Genomic DNA, 11,293 nt, shown 5'->3' with positions numbered 1-11,293 from the left:
GGGTATCAAACAAACTGCCCAAACCAAATTCCCATAAATCCTAAACAGAAGAGGAAAGAAGAGGACACATACATTGTTGTATCTTTCTGTTCATTTTTCTGAACTAGAAGAGACCCATTTCAGAAAGAGTAGAGACACAGTTGCTTCAGTTCCATTTGTCTAAAATCCATGCACGTGCACTGGTGTTTTCTTGCATGAAAGTCAAAAAAGCAAGACTCTCTGGGTTTTGGTTACTTATTGTATTGAACAAACTGTACTAGGTGGTGCAAAATGGAGGGTGGTGGTGGTGGTGAAATATTTAGAGTGAGTAGTGCACGTCTAAGCAGCTCTAACATCTGGAGGAACACTGGCTTGGAAGTTTTTTCCAAGTCTTCACTGGAGGAAGATGATGAAGAAGCTTTAAAATGGGCTGCTATTGAGAAACTGCCAACTTATTTGCGTATAAGGAGAGGTATACTCACTGAAGCAGAAGGTCAAGCTAGAGAGATTGATATAGAGAGTCTTGGACTGCTAGAGAGGAAGAACTTATTGGAGAGGCTAGTGAAAATTGCAGAAGAAGATAATGAGAAATTCTTGTTGAAGCTCAAGGAGCGCATTGAACGGTAAACTTGATCAAATAGATTCACATCTTTTGCTTGTAAGCATGTGTGTGTGTGTGTGTTTATATTTGAAATATATAACCTCAAACTTAAGCTTATAAAGTGAAATGGGCCATAATGATATATATATGTTGCATATGGTGTGTTTGTGCTGGTTTTTATCTGTATTTCAAATATGAAACGCAGTGTTGGACTTGATATGCCAACAATTGAAGTCCGGTTCGAGCATTTAGATGTTGAAGCAGAAGCTTATGTTGGTGGCAGGGCATTACCCACAATATTCAACTTTTCTGTTAATATGTTAGAGGTATATAGTTCATCTTTTAGATTTTATCTGTGAATCTAATTAGCCTTGTATACGTTCAGAGGCATAACCACTCACTCACCATCTTCCTATAGGGGTTCCTGAATTATCTTCACATTCTTCCAAGTAGAAAGAAACCATTGCCAATTCTTCATGATGTTAGTGGAATCATCAAGCCTAGAAGGTTAGTAGACACAACTTGTTAAAATAATAATCAGAGACTCTTAAATGATCCATTCTCAATTATTTGATCTGGTCTGCAGAATGACATTGCTTTTAGGCCCTCCAAGCTCCGGAAAGACCACACTACTATTGGCTTTGGCTGGAAAACTTGGTAAAGAGCTGAAAGTAAGGAAATTATATTCCAATCTGTTCACACTGCTTAGTTGAGGAAATTGTTTCACTATGTTATGAATTCATACAAGAGCTTTTGAATTCCAGTCCTCAGGGAGAGTCACATACAATGGACATGGAATGGAAGAGTTTGTACCGCAGAGAACATCAGCTTATATAAGTCAGCATGATGTCCATATAGGAGAAATGACAGTGAGAGAAACACTGGCTTTTTCAGCAAGATGTCAAGGGGTTGGACCACGTTATGGTCAGTTAAAAAAACAATGAAGTTGACAGGTTAAACTCATTCTGAAAATTTTGATGTTTAATTAAACTTTCGCATGTAAAATTTGCAGAGATGTTGGCAGAATTATCAAGGAGAGAGAAGACTGCAAATATCAAGCCAGATCCTGATCTTGATATCTATATGAAGGTGAGGCTGCATTTGGAGTAAAGAAAACTTGGGGAAAAAACTCATGTTAAATTTCTGTTTGAATTTTATATCTGCAATGGTGCAAAATTGCTGCTAAAAGTACACTTTTATTATCAATTTGCAGGCTGCATCACTAGAAGGGCAGGAGACCAATGTCATAACAGATTATATACTAAAGGTACCAATGAGTCTATCTGATTCGAAAGGGATGCACCATAAACTTTTTTTTTTTTTTTTTTTTTTTTTGGTATAATATCTGTTATTGATTTTTAAATTTTTTCAGATTCTTGGACTTGAAGTCTGTGCAGATACCATGGTGGGGGATGAAATGCTACGAGGTATATCTGGTGGACAAAGGAAGCGACTCACAACAGGTAAAGCATTGAACAACACTGCCACACTCTCTTTGCCTACCGAAATTGTCCCCATGCACTTGAGTTGATTATATATTTGAAATGTTTGGTCAACAAAATATAGGGGAAATGCTGGTTGGACCAGCAAGAGCACTTTTCATGGATGAGATCTCAACTGGTCTGGACAGTTCGACAACATTCCAGATAGTAAATTCAATCAGACAATCCATCCACATTCTCAATGGAACAGCAGTTATCTCTCTCCTCCAGCCTGCACCCGAAACATATGATCTGTTTGATGACATAATTCTCCTCTCAGATGGGCAAATTGTGTATCAGGGTCCTCGCGAAAATGTGCTGGAGTTCTTTGAATATATGGGCTTCAGATGTCCAGAGAGGAAGGGAGTTGCTGACTTCTTGCAAGAAGTAATTATGATTTTGACTCAATATCCTTCTTGAGCCTCAATTCATTCTTCAGAAGGGATTGAACCTTTTCTTAAAAATTAAATAATAATAATAATATTATGAATTTGTGTTAGGTGACATCAAGGAAAGATCAAGAGCAGTACTGGGCACATACAGATGAGGCTTATAGTTATGTTTCAGTTAAGGAATTTTCTGAAGCATTTCAGTCATTTCATATTGGTCGAAAAATAGGTGATGAGCTTGCTACTCCTTTTGACAAGTCCAGCAGCCATCCCGCTGCTTTAACAACTAAAAAGTATGGAGTTAACAAGAAGGAACTTTTCAAAGCTTGCATATCTAGAGAACTTTTGCTTATGAAGAGGAATTCATTTGTCTACTTTTTCAAGATGTTCCAAGTAAGTGTATTTTAAGTATTTAACTTTGACTTTAACAGGAATAGGAATGGAAAGGCAATGCAAATCTTCAAAATCTGTTGGGTTCCATAAGTGCAGACAGAAAATTTTGGATTACTATCTGCAGATGGCACATAACTTAATTGAAACATTGAGCTTTTCATTTAAGTCATCAAAGCTAACTCACAGTTTCCTTTTTGCTTTCGTTTCAGCTAATATCGACGGCTTTTATAACAATGACATTATTTATTCGAACTGAGATGCACCGGGATACAGTTACAGATGGTGGAATTTATATGGGCGCTATGTTCTTTATAATCATCATTATAATGTTTAATGGTTTCTCAGAGCTTGCCATGACCATCATGAAACTTCCTGTCTTCTACAAGCAAAGGGACCTCCTCTTCTATCCTTCTTGGGCGTATTCTCTACCAACATGGATCCTTAAGATCCCTATAACCTTCCTGGAAGTTGCCATTTGGGTAGTCATGACTTATTATGTCATTGGCTTTGATCCAAACATTGGACGGTGAGAGAAAAAGGAACATTATAAATGTTAAAAATTGAACTTAAATTCTAGATTTTGAGTTTCTTGAATTTGATTAAAGTTCTTTATGGCAGGTTTTTCAAACAGTTTCTTTTACTCCTTTTTATCAACCAGATGGCATCTGGACTATTCCGATTGATGGCGGCACTTGGAAGGAATGTTATTGTTGCTAACACATTTGGGTCTTTTGCTTTACTTGCTGTTCTGGTTCTGGGTGGATTTGTCTTATCACGAGGTGAATCAATGATGCAATTGAATCTATGTAGAATTTTCATTACCTCTTGGTTATATTTTAGACACTGATGGAAAAAGACAATGTCCTTTTGCATTAGATAATGTGCAGAAATGGTGGTTGTGGGGCTACTGGGTCTCACCAATGATGTATGCACAGAATGCTATAGCTGTCAATGAATTTCTTGGGAAGAGTTGGAGACATGTAAGTATCACTTCTTGAATTCTGGCCAAGAAAAAACACATTAGAAGATAAAGGATCAGGGAAAAAGATATCAAACAGAATCAGCTAATTGGTATGTACAAATATTTGTGTCATAGGTTCCTCCTAATTCAACAGAACCATTAGGAGTTTCAGTCTTGAAGTCTCGTGGGGTATTCACAGAAGCTTATTGGTATTGGATTGGAGTTGGAGCCTCAATTGGATATATTTTCGTTTTCAATTTCTTATTCACTTTGGCCCTAGAATACCTTGACCGTAAGTACTCTACACATATAATTTTGAGTTTCTATTATTGGACATAATGATCTGATGATTGGATTACTTTGCTGTAGCATTTGGGAAGCCTCAGGCAGTAATATCCAAAGAGGCCTTGGCTGAGAAAAATGCTAATAGAACTGGAGAGTCCATTGAGCTACCATCAAGAGGTAAGAGTTCGTCTGGTGGGTCTTCAAGCTCTAAGATTTACAGTTATGTTTCTGCTTATAAGATTCTAGCTATAATATATTCACAATGATAACAATGCAGAAAGAGGGAACGAAAGTCGAAGAAGTGTATCATCCAGGACATTGTCTGGAAGAGTGAGCGGTATAAATGATGCTAGCAACAAAAGCAACAGGGGGATGGTTCTTCCCTTTGAACCCCTTTCTATTACATTTGATGATATCAGATATGCTGTAGACATGCCACAGGTATCTTCGACCTTTATATAAGAGCCAATATTATATTAAGATTTCAGGAGGATACAAAAGCTGAAGAGTAACAAGCAGCATGTTTGTTAAAGAATATATATATATATATATATATATTTTTTGCATGTTTGTTAAAGAATATATATATTTTTTATTTTGAAAAAAAGTAAAAAAAAAAAAAAAAAGTTATTATGTTAGAAATTTATTTATTATTTAAAATTTAAAAAAACTATCAGACATATAAAATTATATAGAAAGATAATACAGTTTGTTGATGAATCTGTGATTCTTTTTTTTTTTTGGTGTGTGCATAAGCTCCTGAGTCTCAATTAGTTCTTGCATGTAGTGTGCATTTGTTTTTCGTTATTCTTCTCTGATTAGAATATTTCAGCTAATTCCTGGTGTTGAACGTATCTGCATCCTAATATTTGTTATCATGGTTGCAGGAAATGAAAGTTCAGGGTGTTCTTGAGGATCGGCTGGAACTCTTGAAGGGTGTGAGTGGTACTTTTAGGCCAGGAGTCCTTACAGCTTTAATGGGTGTGAGTGGTGCTGGGAAGACTACTCTACTGGATGTGTTGGCGGGAAGGAAAACTGGTGGATATATTGAAGGAAGCATCACTATATCTGGGCATCCAAAGAAGCAAGAAACATTTGCTCGCATATCAGGATACTGCGAGCAAACTGACATCCACTCTCCTCATGTTACAGTCTACGAGTCTTTGGTTTATTCTGCATGGCTTCGGTTACCACCTGAGGCTGACTCTGCAACCAGAAAGGTACAGTTTTGGTCAAACTCACTTTTATTTCCATCAGCATGGTGCAGAGAAAAGTACATACTCAAAAGCTGGAATGCTCATTAAAATTGAAGGGGTAAACATTACACTTCAATAAATAAGATTCATGTGTTTCTCTCCAGGCTTGTTAAAATAATGGTTTTGTGATTAACTTAATACCTCAGTTTTTTGGATAAGTGTAATTTATCATGATATTGAAGTCTTGTTTTTTTATTCTTTTAACTCCATGAGTCACACCTGTTTGTTCTTGTTTAAATTGCATTATTAGTCCTGGATGTCTGCTTAGTTATATATTATGTACTTATGCCATTCCACCTCATAGAAAATCTTTTGGATTGGTGCTCTAACATGATATCAAAGCTGTAGTATAAAGTTCAAAGTTCAAACCACGTCTCCACTTTTTATTACCTCCCAAATTCCCAATGAAAAAGTAAAAAAATCTATGAGTTGGATCCCATTTTATTGAGGGTGAGTCAGGGTTCACAAGTGAAAGTATCATTAAATGATTAGTTAAGTGGTAGTTCGTTGAATATTATCAGGTTACTGATTACATATCTGATTGATGGGTTGCAGATGTTCACTGAGGAAGTCATGGAATTGGTGGAGCTGACCTCCTTAAGAGAAGCACTTGTAGGATTGCCTGGCGTGAATGGTCTATCAACTGAGCAGCGCAAAAGGCTAACAATTGCAGTTGAGCTTGTTGCCAACCCATCTATTATATTCATGGATGAACCAACCTCTGGTCTTGATGCCAGGGCAGCAGCAATAGTAATGAGAACAGTGAGGAACACTGTAGACACAGGGCGAACTGTGGTCTGCACCATCCATCAGCCCAGCATTGATATATTTGATGCTTTTGATGAGGTGAGATACTTTATGATGGTTAAAGAATCATTAGTTTGTGTTAATTACTAAATTTTATACAAGAACTGACAATTTTTTTGTGTTGCATTGCAGTTATTTCTCTTGAAACGGGGGGGTGAAGAGATATATGTGGGTCCATTAGGCCGCCATTCTTCCCATTTGATCGATTACTTTGAGGTTAGGCTAATTAATTCATGATAGTATAAATATTTCCCTTGTTTACCACTGTATTAGTGACGTAGGTGAGTTGTTTCAATTAAGGGAATTCATGGTGTTCCTAAGATTAAGGATAAATACAATCCTGCAACTTGGATGTTGGAGGTTACTTCAGCAGGACAAGAAGCAGCTTTTGGGGTGAACTTCACTGAAATATACAAGAGCTCAGAACTTTATAGGTAAGATCACAATGATGAAAGAAACTTTCCTTGTGGTTGTGGATATACTGAGAATTATTAGAATTAAAGACTTTGAAATGCCCTTGAGTTCAAAGGGGAAACTATTGAAGTCTCTAAGAAGTTTCCTTCGTTTAATTCATACTCCTGTTTTATAGCAATTAATAGTGCGTGTGATTGATCCAGGAGAAACAAGGCCTTGATCAATGAATTATGTACACCTCCACCAGGCTCAAAAGACTTGTACTTCCCTACACAATACTCACAGTCTTTCTTCAGCCAATGTATGGCTTGCCTATGGAAACAACATTTGTCATATTGGCGAAATCCACCATACAGTGCAGTCAGACTGTTATTTACAACTTTCATAGCTTTAATGTTTGGGACAATATTCTGGGATCTTGGCTCCAAAAGGTACACAAGACAAAAACTAAAGCATATGTGAAAATGGAACTCAAAATTTTACAATTTTTAAAATTTTTTTTTTTTATCTCCTATTCCCTAGTTTTGATATTTTATCTTGGAAATGCAGGCGAAACCGACAAGATCTTTTCAATGCAATGGGTTCCATATATGCTGCTGTTCTCTTCATCGGCGTACAAAACGCCTCATCAGTGCAGCCAGTTGTAGCCATTGAGAGAACAGTCTTTTATAGAGAAAGAGCCGCTGGAATGTATTCAGCTTTGCCATATGCCTTTGGACAGGTATGGTACCTGGTCTATGAAGCTCAATAAAATTGTTTTTCTGGGGAGAACACATCATATCTTTACTTTTCTTGTGGTAATAAGTTTTAAATTTGGGATTTTAGAATTGATTGATATTAAAAGAGATAGCTTTGATACCATGTTAGAAAGGGTATGGAAAAATATAAAGAAGAAAATAAAGATGAGAGAGAGAAAACAAAGGAAACTAACATGATTTGGGCTAACGTTTTTGAAAAGCCAACTTTTGGGCTTTAAAAGTTGAACCGAACGGGTACTTAGAGGTTTTCATTGACATGAGATAGTCATTGATAACTGCATCCTTAGTATTGAGATATGTATTACAACTCACTGATGGATATATATATTAGGCTAAATTTTAAACAAACAATTATAAGTAGGATTATAATTACTTTACTTGTACTCCAAGTAAGACTAGAATTACTTCACTTGTACTTTAAGTAGCATTAGATATAAAAAACTTATATTAAATTTATACAAATAGACTTGGACCTTGACAAGGATTGGACCTTAATATCTTCAACAATTGGAATGTATAATGGATATTGTTTAAGGGTTTGTTTCTACCAATCATGATTTTTTGGAAAATAAAAGTTTAGAACGTGGAATTATGTGCACTTCCCATTTTCACTTGCTAGTAAATGAGATGGAGTAAATGGAAACTTTCAACTCTAGCTAATTTAATCAAGATGTTTCCTCTCCAAATTCCATTGTTTGCAGGTTTTCATTGAGCTTCCATACATTTTCGTTCAAACTGTCATATATGGCATTATAGTGTACGCCATGATTGGGTTTGATTGGACAGTCAGCAAATTCTTTTGGTATATCTTCTTCATGTACTTCACCTTTTTATACTTCACTTTCTATGGTATGATGACTGTGGCCGTTACTCCAAACCACAACATAGCTGCTATAATTTCCTCAGCCTTCTATGCAATATGGAACCTTTTCTCAGGATTTATTGTTCCCAGGACAGTAAGTTTCAATAATCCATATGCATGTTTTTCAGTATGCAAAATGAAACCATAACTTACAAGGATCAACTTTGCTTTGTTACAGAGGATGCCGATCTGGTGGAGATGGTACTATTGGGCTTGCCCCGTCTCTTGGACCTTGTATGGCTTGATTGCTTCACAGTTTGGAGACATCAAGGACACATTCGATTCAGGTGAAACCGTGGAAGATTTTTTGAGGAGTTATTTTGGGTATAGAAATGACTTTGTGGGTATTGTTGCAATTGTGATTGTTGGAATTTCAGTGCTCTTTGCATTCACCTTTGCCTATTCAATTAAGGCATTCAACTTCCAAAAGAGATGAGAATGTTATAATTGTAAATACAAAGAAGATCCCATTATAGCAATTTTTGCTTATTATAATTCCGGACTTCAGAGCTGTATGAGATGTGTACTGATATCCTGTTTAGGGTCAATGCCATACAAGGTCCGAAAATTGTCTCAATATTCTGGGCTACCTAACTTAATATTTGTTGAATTTGAACCTGACATAATATGGGGTACATGCAAATTTGTGTAGTCTTTTTCCTGTGTCACTTACAGTATGTTTAGTTGTAGTTGGAGAAGGAAAGAGAAAGGAAAAGAGCAGGGGAATAGAAAATGAAAGGGAAGACAAAATATTTCTCCCTATGTGTGTATGGATGTAGGGTGCACAAGAAATGAATAAAGAGAAGAATACATCTTTCACATGTTTAATTTGCTAAAGGAAGAGGAAATACCTTTTTTTATACTAGTGAAAAGAAAATTAGCCATTCTGGGTTAGCCAGATAAATTTTTGTGTAGCTTCTCTTGCTAGGTCCTGCATTTCGCTCAATGTTGGTGTAGGCGCCCACTTTGAAGCATGTCTTATTGAACATTGCCTTGAGTACCTATAGGTATCCTAAAAGGATTGCATTATCTGGGGAGGATGTCTTGTTGGAGTGTTTTGGTTCCACTGTTTCCACCAACACTATGGCTTCTCTGTATCCTTGTCTCTAGGTGAAGTAAATGGCCTCTCTAATTGTCATGAGGTTTGCACTTTGTAGCTCCTTACTCTACGAATGCTAAAAAAAAAGTGAAAAGCACCCTTTTGTGATGGACTAGCCTAAGCGATTCTTTATCACAAAGGCACCTCCATTCCAATGTGCTTGCCTCTTTGGACTTTACTTCCAACAAGAGTTAGATGTGGCCTAAGGTTTTTAGTGCTTCCCCATAGAGCTGACATCTAGTGTCATTTGTAATTTGCCAGTTGGCCAACTTTGTCTTAATAGCACTCAGTAATCAGTAACACACTCTCCTTAATTCCCCCCGTTCTTTGAGAAAGGTGGTGTGAGTGTGAATAATGTTAATGATGCCTATTAGGGCTTGGTCAATTTGGGGTGGATTGGATGGTCTATGTGGGTGATTGCTATGGGTTTGTGGTACGTCCATGAACTAGCAGGGATGTCCATCTTTAACTAATTGTTTGAGGTGACCCTTCAAAGCTCTGCATTGCTTTATTTGGTGGCTCTTCTCCTCATGGTAAGGAGCAATACGACTTCGATTCTCTCATTGTTGGGTTCCCTTGTATCTTGGGCAACAAAAAATGTTGGGAAATTGCCTCAAATTCCAATTATGACTTGGAAAGTCAATTAGGTTTTTTAGTTGAAGAAGGAAAAATTAATTTGGGTTTCCTTGTCGTGGAAGGAAAACTATTCCTTGGTGTAGAAGGAAAGTCTATTCTTTGTTAAAGATGTAATATATTCTTAATCCAAGAGAGAATAGAAAAGGAGTCTTATAAATAGACAATACTACAAAGAATTTGATGGCTTTAGCCCAAGAGTTCTCCCTATGGGAAGAGGAAAAATAGAGCGTGAAACCAAGAGAGAAAAAAATTATTTTCGTTTGGGAGGAATGCAAGAAGGAAAGAGCAAAGGATTGCTGCTTTCGAGAGGATAGTCAAGGAGGATAGAGCAAATGATTGCCGCCTTCAAGGAGATAGTCAAGGAGGACAGAGTAAAGTGTTGCCGCCTTCATTCAAGAAGATAGACAAAAAGGAGAGAGCAAAGGGTTGTGAGCAAAGTGTTGTCACATTCGAGAGGATAGCCAAGGAGGAGAGAGTAGAGGGTTGCCGCCTTCGAGAAGATAGCCAATGAGGAGAGAGTAGATAATTGCCGCCTTCGAGAAGATATTCAAGGAGGAGAGAGTAAAGGGTTACCCCCTTCGAAAAGATAGTTAAGGAGGAGAGAGTAAAGGGTTGCTGCATTCGAGGAGATAGTCAAGGAGGAGAGAGTAAAGAGTTGCCACTTTCAAGAAGATAGCCAAGGAGGAGAGAGTAAAAGGTTATTGCCCTTGAGAAGATAGTCAAGAATGAGAAAGAAAAGGGTTGCCACCTTCGAGGAAATAGTCAAGGAGGAGAGAGTAAGGTGTTGCCACATTCGAGAAGACACAAAGAAAGTATGTGTGAGAGTAAAGAAAAATAAGAGAGATTTTTATTTAGCCATGATATATACACAAGAAATATTGTGATTGATTTGAGAATAGTGAAATTGATTCGGAATTTGTCATATGGATTTTCCTTTTAAGGAGAAAGGGGTTTCCACGTAAATATTTGTACTCTTGTGTGCGATTACTATTTGGGATTGATAATATTGTTGATAATACTATTCGGGACCCAACAGTGGTATCAAAGTTAGGTTGGTTTAGTGGATGAATCTTTGTGTGAATTAAGATGAAAGAGAAGTGATTGCTTTGATTAAGGTGGAGCTATTCCATGAGGAAAAGATGACTACCTGATTAAGGTGGAGCTATCCTAAGGGGAAAGAAGATAGTCGAGGAAAATTGATGGAATTTGAGTTAAGGTGGAGATTGTTGAGAAATTGTCTCAAATTCTAATAGTGACTTAGAACGTCAATTAAATTTCCTAGTTTAAGAAAGAAAAATTAATTTGGATTTCCTTATTGTGGAAGGAAAGACTATTCCTTGGTGTGGAAAGAAAGTTTATTTTTTATTAAAGA

General features: G+C 36.9%; 1 protein-coding gene across 1 annotated transcript; it reads left to right on the top strand.

The window, feature by feature from the left end:
- LOC111982980 (pleiotropic drug resistance protein 1) lies at positions 1–8,763 on the top strand. Its single transcript, XM_065782344.1, has 24 exons — positions 1–602; positions 786–906; positions 999–1,087; positions 1,167–1,251; positions 1,345–1,504; positions 1,593–1,669; positions 1,794–1,847; positions 1,953–2,043; positions 2,147–2,448; positions 2,562–2,843; positions 3,053–3,369; positions 3,462–3,622; positions 3,720–3,823; positions 3,940–4,096; positions 4,174–4,266; positions 4,367–4,530; positions 4,977–5,309; positions 5,901–6,191; positions 6,285–6,368; positions 6,453–6,586; positions 6,770–6,997; positions 7,116–7,287; positions 8,026–8,280; positions 8,365–8,763. The coding sequence occupies exons 1-24, from the start codon at positions 271–273 to the stop codon at positions 8,620–8,622; spliced, it is 4,344 nt and encodes a 1,447-aa protein (XP_065638416.1). The 5' UTR covers positions 1–270; the 3' UTR covers positions 8,623–8,763.
- The last annotated feature ends 2,530 nt before the right edge of the window (positions 8,764–11,293 follow it).

The sequence above is a fragment of the Quercus suber genome, unplaced genomic scaffold (genome assembly GCF_002906115.3).
Source record: "Quercus suber isolate HL8 unplaced genomic scaffold, Cork oak 2.0 scaffold_298, whole genome shotgun sequence".
Taxonomy (NCBI): domain Eukaryota; kingdom Viridiplantae; phylum Streptophyta; class Magnoliopsida; order Fagales; family Fagaceae; genus Quercus; species Quercus suber.
This window is presented reverse-complemented; position numbering and strand designations above follow the sequence as displayed.